At 42.9% G+C, this 22,137-nt stretch overlaps 1 protein-coding gene across 10 annotated transcripts in view; it reads right to left on the bottom strand.

Annotated features, from left to right (window-relative positions):
• Nucleotides 1-22,137, bottom strand: part of HMBOX1 (homeobox containing 1) — a 123,289-nt gene that overhangs the window by 63,218 nt on the left and 37,934 nt on the right. For 4 of the 10 annotated variants that reach the window (XM_054819929.1, XM_054819932.1, XM_054819933.1 and 1 more), the window contains exon 1: nt 11,196-11,396. In XM_054819929.1, coding sequence (XP_054675904.1) covers nt 11,196-11,233 — 38 coding nt within the window. In that variant the 5' untranslated portion in view covers nt 11,234-11,396. Of the gene's footprint in view, nt 1-677; nt 789-2,102; nt 2,160-11,195; nt 11,397-11,481; nt 11,566-22,137 lie in introns of those variants that run through there. The other 6 variants (XM_054819934.1, XM_054819930.1, XM_054819931.1 and 3 more) reach the window with 3 other exon arrangements.

Below are 22,137 nucleotides of genomic sequence, written 5' to 3'. Positions count from 1 at the left end.
AGCATCTACACACAGTTGTCTGCAGCATTATTAAATCGCTGTAATTGTCTTTGGCATGGTCTTGGTCCAGCACGACCAGTGCACTCCTGATTGGTTCACAGGCTTTTTTCAAGATTTTCCATGGAGCAGAAAACACAAACGCTCTGTTTGGATGCAGCCACTCGCCTCAAGGCTAAGAGTGTCTGGTAGTATGGATGTATGCGGTCAAGTGGTCTTGGGGCTGAAGGACAGCACCAAGAACTGGCTCGCTTAGCAGAGCTGTAGCTCGAATGTAGCCGTGCAAACACAGTTCTACAAAGAATGGCATTTGCAGCCTGGAAAATACAGAAATGAGAAGAAGCTCCTATCTTTGGTCTCATAAAGCAACTATCAAACCCCTTTCATTGTTTCATCAACCTGTACATGGGAGAAAGAAGCAGGAGGACAATGCAAGGGGACGACTCCCATCCAAGAAAATGACTATGTGAGAAGACAGAGGGACTACAGCCATCTAAGTGCTTCAGCCCAACAGGAATGTGCTGTCCTTTGGACAATTGATTACCGAAAACGTACGAGCCATTTTAAATTTTAAAAGACAAGCACACAGATTATTCTACTAAAAGGAGGGCACAGCAGCCAATGCAGCAGTAGACTAGCAACTGACTGGAATTGTAACAACCAAAATTTGGAAGTCGTACCTCAGACTGAGACGTTCAGAGCTTGACAAGGAGCATTTGGAAGCAGACACTGTGTTCTAGGTTTGGCCTCTGCGTTGGGGGAGGCAGGGCTGCTCAGTCCTTTTCTCCAAGCTTTGTGAGAAGAGAGGTGTCACGCTGACTTACTGACTCACATCACAAACTCCTGTACAGCCTGAAAGCCCCCCACGTCAGCTCTGAGCAGCACGGTTTTCAAATAGAAAATCTCTTCTTAAACATCTGGCCTTGAGATGGTTTTCACTAGATATGTCAGCTCGCCTTTCCTTAGAGATATAGCCATTTTTGTCATTTCTTACCTGTATTTCTCATGTCACCATTTCCTGGATCATTCATCTGTCAACACCAAGTGTCATGTGCTCAAGTACTTGTCAAACTGGAGGATTTAATGAACCAGAACCTCCACTGAGAATGCCTCAACTCAAAAATCCTACTTTACTGACTCTTCAATGTTTAATACCAAAACATACTTTAGATTATCCAGTTTAATCTCCAGTTTGTCACAGACCTAGAAAGCCAAAACTTTTGTCCTTCTACCCTGTGAACTGAAAAACTCGCATCTCACAAAAGCATGACTTTCCAGATGGCTTCAAAAATGTCGAACACCACAGAACTTACCATTTCCTGCAGCAGTTGGTTGCCACGGCCAGTCATTTGCTTTAGAACTTGGGTGTGATCCCTAATATGTCTAAAATGCCAGGGCTGAGCTTCCAGATCTGGGTTCTCAGGCCAAATTAATATCCTTTAGTGAATTACACATAATCCTTTAGTGAATCCTAAGTATCCTTTAGTGAATTACTACTGAATTACACATAATGAACTCCAGTGTTCTTATATGCAATAGAAATGGTTGACCTTCTGTCTGTCGTACGCAGCTGCATGTGGGAAAGTGATCTGGCCTCCAATTTGTCCCGCTTTGATGCAGCAGGGATCCGCTGGGCATGTGCAGACATTTCAGTCGCACCGGGACACAAGGGCTGCTGGACAAGGCCATCCTCTGCCGTACGAATAAGAGATTCAATGACTTCCCACCTGTGTTCTACAGAGTTCTGTTAATCTGTGGACTGCTTCTAAAGGGCTTGCAGAAAGTGATCTAAGAGCAGCAAACCTACTGTCAAATTAAGTCCATTATACTATGTTTAACACAATCACTAGAAAAATGTTAGCAATTTAAAAAAAAAAAAAACAAAACCAAAAACCAAAACCGAAACCAATGATCTGTCTGTCCATGCAAAGTATTCTTTTAGCCCTCCAACCCGTTTAGACAACTTCTGTATAATTTTTCAACACTTAAAAAGGTAAGAGTACAAAATCAGATACAGTATCTCACTGCTGGTCTCACGTCATATACAGATGTAAAAACTGCCTTGCTTATACTTACATACACAGCATATATTGCATCTGACATACTTGTTATGGGTCGTCTTGATTTTGAACTCCTACTCGCATTTTCATGTGCTTTTCTACACAACCGTGAGATCTAGAAACAGTGCTTCTGAGTGAGTTTTATGTATTGAAAACAACTGCAGGAACTGGGAATTTTCCATTAAAAACCCAAAACAAATATTGCAAAACGTGGTATTATTGAACATGTTCCAACATTTCCAACTATCTATTGCTTTTTAATGAATAACTACAGTAACATTATTCAGAACTGTTATTCTAGCAGGGCTTCAGTTATTTTCCTTTTTTAAAATACTTTAATAAACTTACCCTGTTTAAAGATCAATTTAAAAAGCAGTTAAGTAAATCTGCCATTTTAAAATCATCATAATTTCATTTACCTCATTAATTAATGGATATTCTCCACTACTTCATGCCCCCCATATTGCTATAAGAGCCTCTTAATCTCCTGAACTCCTCTGGCTAGCTATAATTCAATTTGCTTCCCCCCCTTTTTTTTTTTTCCTTGTGAAATACAATCAACTGCAAAAGTAACAAGAAGTAAAATAAGATAGACACAAGCAGAATGATTGGGGGTGTGCAGGAAAGGAAAAAAAAAAAAAAAAAAAGATAGCAAATACTTTTCCTGAGAACAAAGACCGTGGACTGACTGCTTTGCTGTAGTCTAACTTTGGCAAACTTTGCTGCCAGTGTAGCAAAATATTCTCAGCACTAGCAGATCTTAGCTTATCATCACGTTTTGTCTTCTGATCAGTTAGCAAAACTTTCACCAGTTACAACGGGCTGTCAAATTTCCTTGGGGAGTTATCTGAAGAAAAGAGCCTACCAAGGCAGAATCGCCATGCATTATTCTCCCTGAAATTTTGAAGGCAAGACCTCTGCAAAGTACTAATTAAGCTCATACCTAAAACTGACCAATTTTTAACAACCAAATCTGGCCCTTAAAATGAATCAAGTTTATTTAGCTCCTGACAGAAAAAAAGGTAGCTTGAATTATCAAACTTATTTACATTTCTTACATTAAGTCGGCAGTCACACCCCAAGTAAGATGGGCCAATTCCACTTACTGCCTCTTGGTATGTAGAAAGCATTAAAACTTCATGCTTATCTTTCATGGCTCATCCAAAAGGAACCTGAGGTACCGGAATATCAGATTGAACAGAAAACTATAAGGAGCTAAATAAAAAGAAACAGGAACTATTTTCACTCCAAATCCACAGATACAAAACATCCAGCAGGTCTCAACCAGCCAGATACAGCATCACTATTTTTCACTTCTAAAGCCACTTCCTGGAGTGAAGGCTGTTTAGGGGTGTAATTGCTCTCAATACCATTGTTTTTCCTTGTCATACCCCCAAAAATATTTAGCTTATTTCACTCTTTAGATATGAGGCCTCCTCTCCACTTTGAAAGTGCTGATCTTGAATGGGGGTACGTGGCAGACACAGAGGTGTTCTCTTCCCTTATCTTCCTGCGTCTCACAGAGAAAAGGAAGGAAAAATGCAGCAAGGTTTTCTCACCTACTATCATAGCCCAAGCCCACAGAGATACAAGAATAATTTACCCGATGCTAACTTTCTAGGTGAGGGAAAAGAGCAGAATAATCCCATAAAAACAGCTATGAGCTAAGTCCATGTCCAGTTGAACTTGCAGAAGTTCAAAGCAATTCAATTACCCATTTGGGAATAAGGGCAGACACCAGCCTTAACACCTCTAACACTTGAGAAAATGGCTCTGGACTCTTTAATGATCACAAGAAATAATTTTTTCCACTCTTCTACGCACTGTACATGAGTAGGAAGTATTCTAGCATCACTGAAGAGATCCTCTTCTGCAGAGATCCTTCTCCAAATTTCCACTAAAATTCACTGCTTTATCTAATAAGCTCTGCAAAGCTCAAGACTTACAAAACCAGTTGCGCTTTTTGATATAAGACCTATATTTGATATAATCTGCATAATATGGATGTGGGCTAGAGCCAAAGTGTTCCGAACAGGATCTAAGGTCTGGTAATTGGTTTAAGAACGATTCTGATAAAGTCACATCAACTGTGGCAAACAGGACGGGGAGAGATGCCAACTTCTACCCTTCTTTGACATACAGCTAGTCCAGGGGAGGACCCTAACAGCACTGCGCTCTCCTGTTAACAGTATCTCCAGAATTTGTAATCTTATATTTTATAGCACCATCATTTTTTGTTAATGTAACATGCACTTTCTTGGTGTCATTGAACGCAATCTTTCCCTTTAAATGGAAGACCAAAATCACAAGGTAAAGTTGTGGCTTTTCAGCTGAAGTAGGTTACCCCAAAGTATAGAGCAAAAAAATTACTTTCTACAAGTAGTTAACTAGACAAGTGTTTTAACTGCAGTCTTTCTCACAGCTTAAACTCCTTAGCTTGCCAGGTTTTCTCCCTGTGTAAGTGGGCATATAGTGCTAGTGAGAACTGCTATCTGAACAACTGTGGAGATGGATGTCCTCCAGCTATTAAAAACGTATAGCAGAGAACACAGCGGCGCTGGCTTTGCGTGCCCAGTCCCCAGACCATGCACTGGCAGAAGGACCCTTGTTCGCTGTGACTGCGCTGCTGTGTTTCCCTTCTACGTGAGGTCTCACGTAGACAGCAAGTAAAAATGGATATTAAGGATGGCATTGCTATTTCCAAAGGCAATATAATTTGCTTGTCAACCGGCCTGATATTCAACAACATGATTCACGTGAACTACTGTTCTGGATGCTTTCTGTCAGAACCAGTGATTACAAAGAAACTCCACTTCCAGTTGCCGAGTCTGTTAATTTTTTTAACTATGCTTTATATTACACAAGCTTGTTTCTCTCTCCATATATTTTTATGAGATCCAAGGACCCAAGCAAAGTTTCATTCACTCCTCCATCCTTTCCTCCATCTCACCCACCGTTACCCATCCCAAAGGATGCAGCTGGTTCTTACAAGATGCTCAAGAGAGGAACTTTCATTCTGAGTTATAGCTGTTCCACAAACAGAGTGGTTGACGTATATCACGAAGTGAACGGTGCACATCATGCACACACAGTCAGAGGCAAAGACTGTGATCCATCAAGCGCAGCTCTAAGGAACTGCTGGAACAAAACTGGGACATTTAGGGCATACCACTATCTAGTTTTCTCAAATTCAAGCTTTGGCCTTTTCTGTTCTTACTGAACAAGTGCATCTCCTTTTATTCGCAGTCAATTTAAATATTTCAGAAACGCCCAAAGCTTTGCACCATATTAAGCAAAGCTGCCTTCAAAACAGTAGTTGATGCTATGAATTCTGGGGCGCAACAGAGGATTAAGGATCTGACTCATCTGAGCCAACACTTAATGCTCATCAGTTGCAACTCCAGTATTTTCAGTGGAGTTGTACCAGTTTCCAAGAGAGAGAGAGAGAGAAAAAAAAAAAAAAATCAGGCCTCAAGTGCTCATCATGTCAACGAACACAGAGCCATCCTTATCCATACGTTAGCATAATTATCTCCTGCAGTTGCATCTCTTAGTTCTGATTTTCAAAGAGGACTCTACTCCCATTCATCCTGATTCACAAACAAAATGTAACGCTTGTAATGACTGCTCTCATCCCAGGGAAACGAAAGCCTCACATTGCAGCAAGGAGTGAAATCAGACTACAAGCTGATCTATCGAGGTTAAACGTCACCGGTTCTGTTTATGAATGCAAAACACTGTCTTATGAATGCAGAACACTGCCATACGCTTTCGATCAAAATGGTGACAGTTAATAAGAGCAGCCTGAAACTTCTGAAAATAAATCCAACGTAATCAAATACTCACCGCTACACAAATTATAGAAGGCAAGCTGAGAGCAGAATATCAACATATCATTTCTTCAGGAGGCTTCAAGTTTCTCAGCTAGTTAAAGAGCCCCAAACCCAGATTCACTACTTATATATAAGCTGTTCTTCCACTCAGTCTTCTAAATTCTTCACTGATGATAAAATATTTTTTACTGGATGCTGGCACACTGGCAGTAAGCAAACCCTAGCAGTTTTGCCACTGATTCCACTTGGGTGAGTAACTTACTGTGCTTTATAGTATCCGCTTGACATCTTTGAAAAAGAGAGAGAGAACTTGAGATCGATCTTACATGGGAAAAATATAATATAAATGCCAATTATTGTCATAATCCAAGTCTTACAAAAGGGACTGACCTCTGACTAAGCACAGGGCTGGGAGCCAGATACTTCTGAATTCTACTCAAGACACAGACTGATTCACACTGACACCTTATCTGTCTAACCCTAACCTTCCCTTCTTCTAAAATCTGGGTTTCCTACTATTGTTGCAATTCTACAGCAACGAGGCAGGAATTCAAACTCTGAGGCTGAATTCAAGGGCAGAACGAGGGAGCAGAAGGACTAACAAACAGAGAGAAAAGCTGAAGTGGCAGCTGAGTGCTGAACCAGGGCCCAAAGCCCAACCCTGTGCCAAGAGCAAAGGAGGAGCTCTTGGATTCGGGAGCCGAAGACTAAACTTCGGATAAAAGCTCTGTAACGGAATCAGGGCAGGACTTGTGCACTTGAGTTACACCGCTAAGCAAGTCTCACCAACACACCGAAATACTCTCTTTAACCCACCTGAAAGAACAAAGACATTGTGGGAATAAAACCGAGATGTGGGCCTAACCCAGATACCAGACTGGCAGGTCACGTATTTTCAGCTGTCACCATTACAGGGGTACGTATACTGCGGTCTTTTGCCTTCACAGTTCACTCCAGAATTTGACCAATCCTTTATTAAAAAATCCAGACAGAATCTCAGAATTCTTCTCTATTAAGTCTGCTAGTTGGGAGCATCTAAATACTTGAAACACATTTTCTGTAGAATATCCCTGTGAGGCAGGGAAGTAAAACTATGCTAATTGTGAGAGCAAGAGGTCACAGAAAGGGACTGGCCTTCAGACAAGTCAAAATGACTTGTTCAAAGTCACACAGGCATTCTGCAAGAAGGCAGACCAACTGCCTGGCCAAACTTTTGAGCATTTTCTCACCACACATACAGCCATCCCACAGGGTCCATCTATAGCATCAGACGTGACAAGGTGTAGGACAAGTTTCAAAAGATGCCATCACCAGGATTTCCACCACCTCTCTTCCACACATAAAGAAAGAGACGTTCTGAAGTATTCCAGCCACCTTCATTCTCTCTCAGGATCCATCAACAGTAGCAACAATCAAAACACTTTCTTAAAAGAGAAATTTCTTAGTTCAGAAAACTAAAATCCAAACCCAGCAAATAACTGAAACTTAGCTATCCCTGATTTTGTGATTAACTACAAAGCAAATTTCTTTTCCCCCCACTAGAAAACAGTTTGCAAGTGTAGTTTTACCGGCACACAGTCTTAGTGAAGACAGAGATTATACTTGGAGAACAACGCAGGAATAGATAACAGCGGCTCCTTGTAGAATATAAATCATAATGGCAAAACCATGGGCTTTTGGCCACAGTTGCTTCCATATTAGTTTTATTTTATTTAAAAGCATTTCAAAAAGAAACATATGTCCTAATTAATGCTCTTAAAGCAACAAACATTTCTTTGTAGCCCAGGCCTGAACTAGGGAAATTTCCTCTTACATGACATAGAGAAGACCCAGTCTATATTCTCAGAGCAGGTCCAAATCTGTGTCCTGCTCGGAGCAGGAGGAGAACACCTACAGATGCAAGTCCTGAGGCTGCAGATGCCTGACAGAGGGTGAACCGACCTATAACCTGTTCTTCTGCCCTTCTGCATAGCTCCAGGACTTGGTGGAAATCTCCACAGACAGTCCAGTTCACGAACCCAGCAGGAAAAAAAAAAAGTAATCACTCAACCAACCAACCAGCCCACCCATAGATAGTTCCTGCCTTGGTGAGCCAGCTCAGTTAACTCAGAGAAGGCTCTGACGATTGCTGTTACAGACTCAACACACAGGGACAAGCTGATTTCGCCAAAAGCAGAAGTAGGCACAAGAGGCACACATGCAACAAGATTTCTTTTAGGTCCCTTTCAGAGCAGCTTAGCTGCCTGTGAAATCGTGAATTAACTCATCTGGTTTATCTTAAAGGAAAACTAAGGGCTCAGACAAGACATTATTTCAGTTAAGGAAGCTTAAAATGCCAACTGAACATTCCTACAGCCACCAACCATTTACACGATACCTTGTCACTGAAGACAAAAAGAGCAAATTAGCCGAGTCCTCTTTCACCCAAGTTTAATTAACGTGTTTCGTGTCACATTTCAAGGAAGCTGGACACTTAACACAGCTCAGCCATGTGCTGACTTGCTAAGCCGCTGTAACTTCACCGGCTGTTCTTCAATGTGTGCTGACTTCAGTAGCGTTCACATACTTGTTCCTTTCTTTCTGTTGTTTTTCCTAAACCATGACAAGGCTTCACTCTAGTCCTTTTTCATCTGCATTACTCACACTGATTTTCTTTCCACTCAGCAGGCTTTTACTCACTCCCAAGACAGCTCTGTCATTGCTGGCAGTCATATCCATAAGCACCGGCCTCATAATTCAGGTAAACTTTAAGTGACGATGTTGAAACCGTCTAGTTCTATCAGAAATCATATTTTGAGAGATAGTTTGAAGCATGTAACACAAATATCAATGGTCATATCTCACTATTAACACATATTAATTAATCAATACTGCTGTGAGCCTGTGAAGTACAAGTAATTACTCTCATTATATTTACAGAGAACCCAATAGAGATATACTTGCATTGGCTACAGGATTTAGTTTCAGATAAATAACTAATTCTTGTGAGACCAAAATCAAGAGCCTTGTGTTCACACCATGCCTCAAATTCCTCTTGAGTACTGACTCTCATCCAATTGTGGATAAAAATTAGGTAGGTGAAATGGTAATTGCAGCCGGCTGCCTACTTTGCTCTTCTGACAGCGGATGTTTGCCCCTCTACTCTGCTCTGGTGAGACCCCACCTGGAGTACCGCATCCAGCTCTGGGGGCCCCAGGACAAGGAGGACATTGAGCTGTTGGAGTGAATCCAGAGGAGGCCACGGAGATGATCCGAGGGCTGGAGCACCTCTGCTGTGGAGACAGGCTGAGAGAGTTGGGGTTGGTCAGCCTGGAGAAGAGAAGGCTGCGGGGAGACCTTAGAGACCTTCCAGTCCCTGCAGGGGCCACAGAAAAGCTGGAGAGGGACTCTTTATCAGGGACTTTAGTGACAGGACAAGGGGTAATGGGTTTAAAATAAAAGAGGGCACATTTAGATTAGATATAAGGAAGAAATCCTTCCCCGTGAGGGTGCTGAGGCCCTGGCACAGGGTGCCCAGAGAAGCTGGGGCTGCCCCTGGCTCCCTGGCAGTGTTCAAGGCCAGGTTGGATGGGGCTTTGGGCAACCTGGGCTAGTGGAGGGTGTCCCTGCCCATGGCAGGGTGTCGGAACTAGATGGGCTTTGAGGTCCCTTCCAACCCAAACCATTCTATGATTCTATGATGCCCCATGGTAGGGGTAACCAAACTACTCTAACCATGGTAGGTTTAAGACTTAAATTTTAATCTTATTTGGTATTTAAGTTAAAACTTTTAGGTTTTTTAAAGACCTGTTTTCTTCTTCCCCCTTCCGAACCCACAACGCCCACCTTTTTTTAAAAGATATCTATGCTTTAATCTGGAAACTTTATACCTAACTGGGTCATCTTGGCCCATTTCCCTCTAATTTAATTCTCTCTAATCCGCTCCAAATAGGTTCACCCCAGCTTTCACTCAGTCAAAAATTATTCACCTATACTTATACTGCATTCTCGATGACCATACTAACTGCACACATACTGGAATAAATCGAAAAAGCTGCTACTTCTCTAGTGGCAGCTGATTAACAGGGCATGTCAATGTGCCGCGACGATTCCAGAAAGCAACAGAACAACATGATACCCAACTAAAACCGCAAAGGGGCAGAACATGACTGAAATCTAGCTAAAGAACAGGAAATTGAAATGATATAACACAGAGTTTGGAAATTTATGGTAAAAGTCTGATTCTAAGTTAAAGCTGACAGACCATCCTTGTGCTCGCACAAAGCACAGAGAAGCTCTAAGATCACTCTGCACACTCTGAACTACCAGTACAATAAAGATGCACAGGGCAGTGTGGCCTTACCTCCAGAATTCTTTCCTGCTGTGAACTAGATCTTTACAATTTCAAATGGTGATTTTAATACTGAAATCCAACATATTTCCAGCTAAAAGAAAGAAGATGAGGTGGCTCAGGGGACTGGTAACGAAGTAGGAAACCACTAGTTCTGAATAGAAGACAAGCCACCAGCAATAGAAAATAACTAATTAATGGTTGTATCAAGAAGTCTTTTTGAAATACATCGGTAGTTTAGTTTCCAACACAAAACCCCTGGCAGTCGTTACTTTTTGCTGTGACTCCCTCTACAGAAGCTTGTGACTGCATGCCACTTGCACTAATAATCTTCATCCCTGAAATAATCCATCTGGGAAAATTTGATTGCATTCACAGGAGCCCAGTTTCTTGCTACCTGTTCCGTAGACACGATTTCTCTTTCCAACTCAGTCTGACAGAAGGTGCAATCAGAAGTCAAGAGGTCAAAGTATCTCAAGAAGCTGATTGCCAGTGGACAAGCTTTTGGTCGTGCCTATTAAAGAGGGATGGGGAACAGTGATATAGGACGGGCCAGTGAGAGAGATGGATGACAGCATGGAACAGGTCAAGCCTTTCCTTTCAGCCTGACAAGCTTCAAACTTTGAATTCATTTGCTTATTTACTGAAGGAATAGCATGGATAACAATTACATTGAAGATTCATGACAGAAGTCATTTAAAAGAACAAACTAATGGGCTCAAATTCAAAAATGAGATTTGGACGACTTCAATTTGTACTGGGATTCAAGGTACAGCAGTGGTTGCTTGGACCAACACATCCAATTCTAACGTTAGGTTAGGTGCCCTACCTTTTCTGCCTTTGTTATATAATACCACGGCAATGGTGTACTCATCCCCATTCACCAAGTCTGTAATGGTGCTAAACTCTCTTGCACAGCTCTGGCATCCCTCTCATATGTTCAGAAGATGTATGGAGATTCTCTTTTAACACTACCTTTTTGCTGATCCAGGCTGAGTTTCTAAGAACTGCATCGTTTTCCTTCTCTTTCAGTGACACAAAAGTAGAAGTAGAAATAACATATAAGCCAGACCAAGTGAGGAAGTAGATGTTACTGCTCCCTGGTTTAAACGTCTAGCAAATACCAAACCATTGGAACTCTCTCCAATTTAGCCAACTGCTGATAATCACTGTAACCATTTCTCTATTCTTTTTAGACAAATTAATAGAAAAAACCCCACCAAACAATTAATTTTTGTGGGTTTTTTTAGCTTGTACTTACACTACTGGAAAAGTTCTGAGCATACTTTACATGGGGATGGGACGTTATAAAGCCTCTTGAGGGTCTTCAATGTTATTCACCATTCTGTAAGACACAATTAAAACATACAAAAACGTTAAGAGATCTCTGTGAAAGGCAAATACATTCTGACTTCTTGTTATCCGGTGTACAATTATGCAACCGGCTTACAGAGGGCAACTTTACGGAAGTTTCACCAGGCAGTAGCACCAAATCACTTCTCATTAAAAAACCCACCAAGACAGGCCCCTTCAGGATCGTTCTCAATCACCCAACCCATCCCTCTGCTACAAGGCAGTAAAATGTATACCAATCACTAAATATAACCACGGTTAAGAAAAATGCTCCCTAGAAGCACTGAATTTTCTTATATCATCTTTCAATTTTTATTTTTTAAATGGATCATTAAAGCCTCACCCTCTTTCTTCTCTTTGCCTTCAGCGAGAGCTTTGACATGGTTTGCAACAAACCCATGGTCTTAAATTCTGGTAAATAATCTTTTACATCCAAACAGCCTATGAATTATAACGACTCAAGTTCTAAATGGATACTTTACAGATCTAAACAAGGCTGAGTATTCTGAGCTTGTGTACACCCATAGGTTAAAAACTGGAAATGTTCGATCACATTATTCTGGATAATCTGTAACTAATCCAGACCCATATATAATCACAGACATATACTTCAATGCACATGGTAGATTCCTAAGGAGAAAGCTGATGTCTGGTAATCAGTCCAGAGACAAAAATTTAAATTACAATTGATTTCTTTTGGCCACAAGTAAATTAATCTATGCAATCATTTAGCCTTATGACAGTTACCTACCCTTTTAACTCACAAAAGCTATTAAAAGGATTATTTGGCTAACATCCGCAAAGAGCTCAGAAGACAGGTACTATGTTCTGAAAAGGAATGACCTAATAGAATTTTCTTCAGCTATCACTGCTGATGTCTTTCTCCACAAACTAACATGGACTGAAAGTGCTTCAAAAGTCAAACTGTTAACCAATGGGAAAGAGAAAGGCAGGATAATATATCCAGGCAGATGCAGGAAGAACTAGAGAGAATATTTACACTTCAGGCTATGGGCGTATGTGAGCTGGAATAGAAAACAAGTGGGTAGAGTAGTACAGGGATTTGCATGGGATGATTTACTCTGCTCCATAAAGAGACGTCTGTAATATTAGCAACCAAGCCTTGTGGACGGACACATCTCAGCTCTTCTCCGTGGTTAAGAGTGGTCCAGATCCCATAGCATGACTCTTCCTTGATCACACCTGCTATAGGCTTTGAGGAAGATCTGCAGCTATTCCAGATGGAGTCCACTGGGCATACACAGACTATCGTTTATGTGGCTTTTTTCTTCTTTTTTTTCCTTTGTGAAAAAAAATCTTAGGACCTCCGAGGGCAAAAGGCTGGGCTGAATGAGCTTTTCCAGAAGTAGCAGCAGTCATCTCCTGGCCACCAGCTTTCCCAGGGGGTTTAATCCTGCCCCCACCCAGACGTGGCAAAGAAAAGCGCTGGGTGTTTTCAGAGAGGGAGCTGCTGAGAGCTGGCTGCTGCCATTTCCAAAACAATTCATTTGGCCCACATCTAGGTCTCAAGCTGCCTTCCTCCTCTCCAGGAAAGGAGGTCACCAAGAGCAAGGTCACGGACAAGATGAGTGGTCCCAGCAGACCACAGGTCACATACTGTGGCCCAGGAGAGAAACTGCGACACCGAAGTACAGGTGGATGGAAAAGACAAAGACACAGGTGCCTCACAGTCAGCCATCCCAAACCTTTTAAAGATAGTTCTACACCAAAACACTTCTCTGTTAAAGCTCTTAACTGCATTTAAAACATTTTTCCTGAAGCAGTCACAAAAAATATGAGATCATGCTGCTGACTTATTGCCAAATTTTGAGTTAAATACAGAGAACTGGTTTGTTTTCCAAAGAGGAACAAATTACCCTTAAATATATACAAACTTTCTGAAGGTCAGAGAGGCTAATGATAGAGAACTGGATTCCTCAGAGAAAGATTTGCTTCCAGGGTGAGGAGCGTGGAAGAAGCAAAGAACAAAACCCACAAAGGAAAGAAAAGATCACCTTCCATCATCGTGAAACGCAGTATTAAAACTGGAACACGAGGAGACGAGATAGAAAGCCAAAGAAAAAGGCTGCAGTAACTCAGGTAGGAGATGACAAAGGCAGGACAATGATATTAGTGATACTAATGGAAGAGGGAAAAAAAAAATGGTACAGACCTCAGATGTTATAAATGAAGAGCCATTAGGACCTAGACCAAATTTTGGATGTGAACGAAGGAGGAAAAAGGAACCTTTCCAAGAGACTCCAGATCTGCGAGCGCAGACAGAGGATGACAGCACATCAGCAGAAACAAACAGGGGAGGGTTCATGAGAAAATAAGAGAAATTCTCCACTTTTGCTGTATTAAAGGTTGAGGGAGCACCATTACAGCCTGAATGCGATCACAAACTGTCACAGACAGAGCCAAGCAGCCAGGCAGGTAGAGGAATCCTCAGCTCTGCCTTGGTGGCTGGACATGGGAAAGCCAATGCAGTTACACAGGAAGGAGAGGAAGCTAGTGCTTCCGACGTCTGATACCAGAACAGAACCGCTGCACTTGAAAAGGGTTACAAATAGTCTTTGACTCAACGTTAGTCTAAAGTTCAGTGGCACAGAAATACCTTCCCTGCCCCCATCCACGTAAAGGTTGCTTAAATGTTTTTGTAATCTACGGGCACATCAGCCAGGAGACAAGCAACCCCGCGCCTGTAATTTTAGCCAAAGTTCAGCCCTGAACAATATAACTTCCACCACCACCAAATCATGAGTCTGAAATCATGAAATCATGAATCCCTCTTTCCCTCAGTCTCCTTTTAGCATAAACCTGTGCTGGTTTCAGCTGGGATAGAGTTAATTTTCTCCATAGCAGCTAGTACGGGGCTGTGTTTGGGATTTGTGCTGGAAACAGTGTTGATAATATAGAGATGTTTTAGTTCCTGCTGAGCAGTGCTTACACAGAGCCAAGGCCTTTTCTGCTCCTCACACCATCCCACCAGTGAGTAGCTGGGGGTGCACAAGGAGTTGGGAGGGGACACAGCCGGGACAGCTGACCCCGATGACCAAAGGGATGTTCCGTACCATATGACGTCATGCCCAGCATATAAAGCTGGGGGAAGAAGAATGGACATTCGGAGCGATGGCGCTTGTCTTCCCAAGTCACTGTTACGTGTGATGGAGCCCTGCTTTCCTGGAGATGGGTGAACACCTGCCTGCCATGGGACGTGGGGAATGAATTCCTTGTTTTGCTTTGCTTCCATGCACGGCTTTTGCTTTCCCTATTAAACTGTCTTTATACCAACCCACGAGTTTTCTCACTTTTACTCTCCCCCATCCCACTGGTGGGGAGTGAGCGAGCGGCTGCGTGGGGCTGAGCTGCCGGCTGGGGTTAAACTGTGACAAAATCGAAGCAGCAAACCAGGTTTGATCACAGCAGCAAAAGCAGGTGCCACCACAATCTCTAGTTGATATGCAAGTAAGAATTCACAAACCTTTGCCCTTTTCGCATTATTCATTAAATAAATTATCTGCTAACACAGGGAAAACACTACCAGCTCCCTTTCCTATTTCTGGTACAGACAATAAAAAAAATTCAATATTAATATGGAAATCATGGCCACAGTTGTAGAATCAGATGTAATGAACAATCTTGTCCCCAGCTTAAGTTGCTATAAAGGCAGCTTAAATTTACAATGGATGAGTCTTCATGGCAATCTGTTTTTCAGATATTAAAAATCTCATTTTCTCAGTGCCAAGGACAAGTGGAAGTGTGAAGCACTGGAGTATCAACTCTGCATTTGTCTCACTTGACATGAAATCATTCTCATTTTAGTTCAGATTTTTAATACATTCTTGGGATCCACTTCAGTTTTCTTCATTTCTCACTGTATGCAATTAAATGTTTTGAAGTATAGTTCACCCTGATCCACAATGCCCTGCAGAGGCAAGGAGGAAGTCACTTGGTAAAGATGAGGTTGATGTCACTTATTTGGAAGAGAAATTCATTTTTCCTTTTAATTTCTGAATGAGTCACATAGTAAAAAATAATGCTACCACTTTGTATTTCACTAATACCTTCCTTGGTCAGTTCTTAAAAAGGGCTTTACAAATAACAAATTTGTCCTTGGGGAAGAGAAACATCAGAATTTGTCAAAAGTAAAATATGAACAGAGGGGCTAAATTCTTGGCTTAAAGCCACGGAGGATAGTATCAGCAGCTAAACATGGTATCTGCCCAAGGACACAAGCCCCACTACTACAGTAGGACTATTACCAACCAGCTACTGAAATGCAGAACAACCAAGTTTCAGCTTGCTGATAACCCTGGTGCATTGGATGGTGAAGAAATTCAGCCCTGAGAATAAAGTTCTACCACTGCTGAATTTGCAATAAAGGCAGATTCCCAACCCCATGCAGAATTACAAACCAATCCTCTCCTAGAAGTAACAAAAAAAGTCAAAATTTAAACCTTTTACTTAATGTACAGCTTAAAGTCTGTAGCACTTGTCAGGTCTTCGGGCTGGACTCTGTGCATGTGTACGTGTCTATAAACTTGGGCTGATACATTTCTCTTCACCTTCTCTATGCTGAGGCCAGAATAAAGTAAAACAAACCGGTTACCTGGCTTAACTTATGTCCAGAAGATATCTTGCCTCAAACCCAGCAAGAGACCAAGGATCCATCCATTCTAGTTCATTCCAATGGTTAATCACCCTCTCCATTACAAATTTGTACCCGAATTCTAGTCTGAATGTTTCTGGCTTCAGACTCCAGGCAGTAGCTCCTGTTAAGCCTTTCTTTGCTAGCTTAGAGCCCTTTATTCTTGGGAGATATTCAGACAGGCTGTTGTTTACCCAGTGTTTTTAAAATTCCAGCTACGGCATTTGTATCAAAACCTAAAGATAAATTCATCTGGGTGCACGCACAAAAGTAGGACTAGTGTCCAAAATACTAAAGCTAATCTAGGACTCTCTAGCCCATTTTCCCAAAATAGGCCTATTAAGGAAAAAAAAAAAAAAGCTCTGCCATATGACTTAAGGATGTGTCACATTTGTGCCCTGGAAAGCAAGGTTTAAGAACCTTCTCTAAGAGCTGCCATCTCCTGAGCACGCACTGTGGCTTGGCAATGTGCAGCAACCAGTTTCAGGTGGTCGTTGTACTGCAACACAAAGAGTAGGGGTGTTTCTGAAGTCTCCAGGCTCCAAGTTATTTAAATATCACTACATTAAGTCAGTACACTGATCCGTACCTTGAGCATGGTCTTGTGCAGGCCCTCAAGAAGGCGCGCACCAGGTCTCATCAAGACTCGTTGCTAAACAAGCAACGCAGTCACTGCATTTGCTGCAGCTTCTGGGTTACGTTGAACCGATGTTTGCAAGGAGCGTGTTGGCTCAGTTGCAAGGTAAGGCAGGAATTGCTATGGCAGAGACCTTATCTTAAAGGACAGGTTGTGACCTTCCAATCATAGATTCAAGGAAAGGTTGAGGTTGGAGGGGACCTTGGAGGTCATTTTGTCCAAGCTCCTGCCACCCAGAGCTGGTTGTCCTGGACCATGTCCACATGGTTTTTGAGTATCTCCAAGGTTGGAGGTTCCACCACCTCTCTGGGCAACCTGTGCCAGTGAATCAAAGGAGGCCAAAGGGAACAAGAGAGCATACAGTTCACGAACACAAAAATTCTTGAAGATACTGCTCAGAAGTTACCTCCAACCAACACTGTTTTCAGTCTTACTGTGACTGTGTTGGTTTACCAAACCCTTTACAGTACCACCCAGGAGAATGCCATAATTTGGGATTATGGTGAGGGAATACAGCAGCATCTTGCTAAGCTTACTGCAAAAATTTTTTGATGGGACCCTCTTCTTCCTCCGAACTCTTTAACTGAAAGGAAACCACTGCAACAAGCCTTTTCCCCTTCAGAAAACACATGCCTCAATCTTGTGATAAAGCCACAGCTGGTAAACTTAAAAAAGCAAGCAAGCAAATCATTGCTTCCACAACATGCCCTGCAGTAGATCTCCACAGAACAATTAGCCAAGGATTGCAGTTAGAATTGTTTCTCTCTTCTCTTCCCTCTTCAACACCATGCAAAAGAAACCTCCTTACCCAAATTTAGTGGAATTGCCTAGAGTGCAAGCCAGAGGCCAGGCTCCATTTTGAAGCAGAATAGCAACGGATCCTCTCTACGGAAAGACTGAGGTCACAGAATTACAAAGTTTCCCAAACTCACCCAAGGTTTCCAGAAAGGCAGAAAAGTTAATCTGTTTTTCACTGGAAAGGACCCCGAGTTGCTCCAGAAGTCCCAGAGTATATAAAAGGCAATACAGTCCCAGTAAAAGGACATAATTTAGTATTGCTTTGTCCTCAATGGCAGCTGGAAAATGAAATGCTGTCATTGAGATACATCTGCAGACACATTCCAGCAGAGAACCCCGGGTTATATTATCATGATTGCTTACAAATGAGCTTCAGGCCTTAACGTACCAAGCACCTATGCTGTTGTATCTCTTGAATTTCAGTATGCTGTCCCCTACAATCATGTCTAAAAGCTTGCCTGGAACCAAAGGCCAGACTTGAATTAGCTTTTCTGCCTAAAATTATAAGTGAATCTCATGAGCGGAAGACTGACAGCAAGGCACACGACCTCACGGCTAATAGCGATAGCTAACGGCTGCTACAAAGACCACTTCCTTAATGATCAAATAGGTTATCTTAATCCACTTAGATCAGTTTGAGCACTGAAACAGATGAGGAAGAGCAAGATGGTCATTCACACGTGAGAGAATTTAAGGAGATGGTGACTCTCAGCTGAGTGGTTCAGTTCAGAATGTTTGACGCTGCATTGCAACGGAGCAGAAGCTGTCACAAAATTAGTAACTGCGCGTCAGAAGACAACAAGCAGGAGCAGAGAGCTGAAGGAGCAGTCCCACCCCAGCTAATTCCTATAGGGCTACAATGGGCAAGATATACCCTAAAGTAGAATGAAGATTTAAAGCACTTACGTGCCAGCAGTAGGGACTATACCTTGCACTCTGTGGATATGCACACCATAAGGCACATACGTTAATCTGGACAAAACTGCAGATGGGAGATTGCCAAGTCCTCGAGTCCAAGCCTGGGCCAAACATACAATAAATGAGAGGCTCATTCAAAAAAAGATCCTAATTAACACTAATTACCTTGACAATTTTCTGCTAGGAATACAGTGACATAGTAGCACTGGATATGCCAACTGAAATGAGATTCTGTATTGCCAAGCATACTGTGAGTACACCTCCATTGCAGAACATTGTTAGATGTGAGCATCTCAGCTTACTAAGTCTATTCAGGCATGCTCACGTGTACTGCATACCTGTGCGGTTATAACCACAATAACGCTGGAGTTAAATTTCTCACCAACTGGAACTGCTCAAATTAATTACTATCCAGTATGCTGTGGAAGAACTTGACCTCCTGAAGTGTCCCAAGTCTGCCATCTCTCTATTCTAGTTAGCACCAAGTATCAGTTTTGGCACACAGGAATTATGAAGACAGGTTGAGAGAGTTGGGCTTGTTCAGCATGGAGAAGAGAAGGCTGCGGAGAGACCTTAGAGCCCCTTCCAGTCCCTGAAGGGCCTACAGGCAAGATGGTGAGGGACTGGTGACAAGGGCAGGGAGTGACAGGCCAAGGGGCATGGCCTGAAGCTGCAGGAGGGGAGATGGAGATGGGATGTGAGGCAGAAATTCTTCCCTGTGAGGGTGCTGAGGCCCTGGCACAGGTTGCCCAGAGAAGCTGTGGCTGCCCCTGGCTCCCCGGAAATGTTCACGGCCAGGCTGGATGGTGCTCTGGGCAAGCTGGGCTAGTGGAGGGTGTCCTAGCCCATGGCAGGGGGGTGGAAGGAGATGGGCTTTGAGGTCCCATCCAACCCAAACCAGTCTGGGATTCAATGAATTACTTACCCTGTTTGCAATTTGGGTGCAACAGGATGCAGACCAAGCATACTATGCTCAGCACTGCACACTAGAAACAAGAAAGAAACTACTGCTATTACAGCCTCCAGGTCTCAGCAGGGAGCTCGCTCACATTGGAGAACCACCCAACAGAGTTGCCCTGCACGCCACACATTGCAAGAGGTAACCAACTGAAGGAAAATCAGCAAGAGCAGCAGCAGCATCCTGCAGGTCCAAGATGTCAGCAGTGCCTTCAGAACATCCATTATATTTTAATCATAGAATCCTAGAATGGTTTGGGTTGGAAGGGACCTTAAAGATCATCTAGTTCCAACCCCCCTGCCATGGGCAGGGACACCCTCCACTAGACCACGTTGCCCAAAGCCTCATCCAACCTGGTCCTAAACACTTCCAGGGATGGGGCCTCCACAACCTCTCTGGGCAACCTGTGCCAGTGCCTCACCACTCTCACAGTAAAGAATTTCTTTCTAACATCGAATCTAAATCGACCCTCCTTCAGCTTGAACCCATTCCCCCTTGTCCTGTCACTACACTCCCCCATAAACAGTCCCTCACCATCTTTCCTGTAGGCCCCTTCAGGTACTGGTAAGCCGCAATTAGATCTCCCCGGAGCCGCCTTTTCTCCAGGCTGAACAATCCCAACTCTCTCAGCCTGTCCTCACAGGAGAGGTGCTCCAGCCCTCAGATCCTCCTCTGGACTCGCTCCAACAGCTCCATGTCTCTCCTGTACTGGGGCCCCCAGAGCTGGACACAGTACTCCAGGTGGGGTCTCACAAGAGTGGAGTAGAGAGAGGATCACCTCCCTTGACCTGCTGGTCACATACTTTAAGTATAGTCTTTTAAAGACAGGCCTTCCTCTTTGGCTGTGAATTCTGCTCAGACCTGCAGCTAGCTTGTCCCAAAGAGCATACAAACGTCCACAACAAAGACTAATGCTCAGTTGCTAAGCAGGTCATGGCCAGTGACAGGCAAGTTCAAGAGCACAAAAATGGGAGGTACTGCAAAAACGTACAACAGTCCCAAGAAAATGGAGCGTTCATCTGACTGGTCAGGTGGAGCCCCTTCTTCATCCATGGCTCTCCAGGGGACCTCTACACACCTTAGTAGATGCCACCAAACCTTCTTCAGCAGAATTCCAGAGATCGTACTTGCCATCAGGCCACTTGACAGAGGAATATTAATTGCAAGACAGGGGTACCGCAAACCCCTTGGCGAGCACAAAAACCCGCTACTACACAATCTTGTGCAAATCGGAAGGTGACAAGACACAAGCATATTCAGCTGAAGTAAGCTGAAGAACATACACCCAGTTGCTGACCTAAGAAAAGAAACCAGAAGTGTATCTCTCATCACTAGTTCCGGGAACAAGCATAGAAGAGAAATAAGTAATGCCTTATGATCCTTTATGTTTGCACTTCCGTACAGCACAAAAAAGTGTGAAGAGGAATGTGGTATCACTTACCAATAGCAAATACACTGCATAAAATTTAAGAGAAGTATTATCTTGTTTAAATAGGTTTTGGATTTAAGATCATCATCCCTTTTTCCCAAACAGTAATCTGATAACAAGCTGCACAAACAATAAACTAGTTCGGAACTTTACAAAACATTATCTGGTGTTCAGAAAAGCTCTGCAAGCTCTCAGTTACTTGTAATAAAATAAGCATGCAACCTTTTTCCATCGCCAAACAAGTTAGCATAAAATTGTGCCATAAAAGGAGACTACAAGCATGGCAGTCTCGCCGACGCCTGCCCTCTGCCTTCCAACTGAAGGTAGGTTTGATGGACAGTCGTAGGGCACCCAGGGCACCCATCTGTTGTTCACTTCAGAATACAATTAGTTATCAGAGAATCTGCACGTCCGCCAGTGATGCTGGAACTGGGCTGGGATCTGGCAGATGTGTCCTCACTGCAGCAGCAGATCAAACTCATCTCCTTGCCCCTCTCCATCCCATGCCCTTGTCAACTGGTTGTGCTTAAAATACTGATCTGCGGCTCTACTCTCCCTTTCTGCTTTCCTCTCTGATGACCCAGACTTTCATCAGGCCCACCTCTAAAAGTACTATCCATGTCAAGCGAACAGTCCGATTCAAGTGTTTTTTCCCCAGAAAGCCTGTGGGGCTGTCTCACCCCTGCAGAGGTACATGCTTCAGCAGATGCAAGTTGAAGAGGACAATCTTTTTTGTCCAAGGTAAATCTTTTTTGTACTCTGGCAATTTTATTCTCAGGACACTCCCATCTTATTTCTACTCACTGACTAGTTTCGAAGAGACAGAGATGACTTCGGTCAGCAGACTGGCAGTGATGAAAATGTTCTGGTTATACTGGTATTATGAAAAGAAATTATATTAAAAAAGGGGGCATTTAGTAATCTGCTTTTGTAATTTCAAGGTTTGAGGCACTTCGTTGTTGAGAACTGCACACTTGAAAAAGAACAATATCTGCCTATGAAAAGGACATTTATTTGTTTGTTTGAGGTGTTTTTCATGTGGTTACTTATTGCCTGAACAGCATATGAAGGAGAACAAGAGATCAGTACACTATAGGCCTTACTGCTACAAGTACACCCTGTACAGAAACCTCACACACTCTCGAACGCTTCTGTCCAAATAAATAAAAAAGT

This window comes from Grus americana, chromosome 3 (assembly GCF_028858705.1).
Source record: "Grus americana isolate bGruAme1 chromosome 3, bGruAme1.mat, whole genome shotgun sequence".
Taxonomy (NCBI): domain Eukaryota; kingdom Metazoa; phylum Chordata; class Aves; order Gruiformes; family Gruidae; genus Grus; species Grus americana.
Note: the sequence above shows the minus strand (reverse complement) of the source record. Positions and strands in the feature narration are given on the sequence as shown.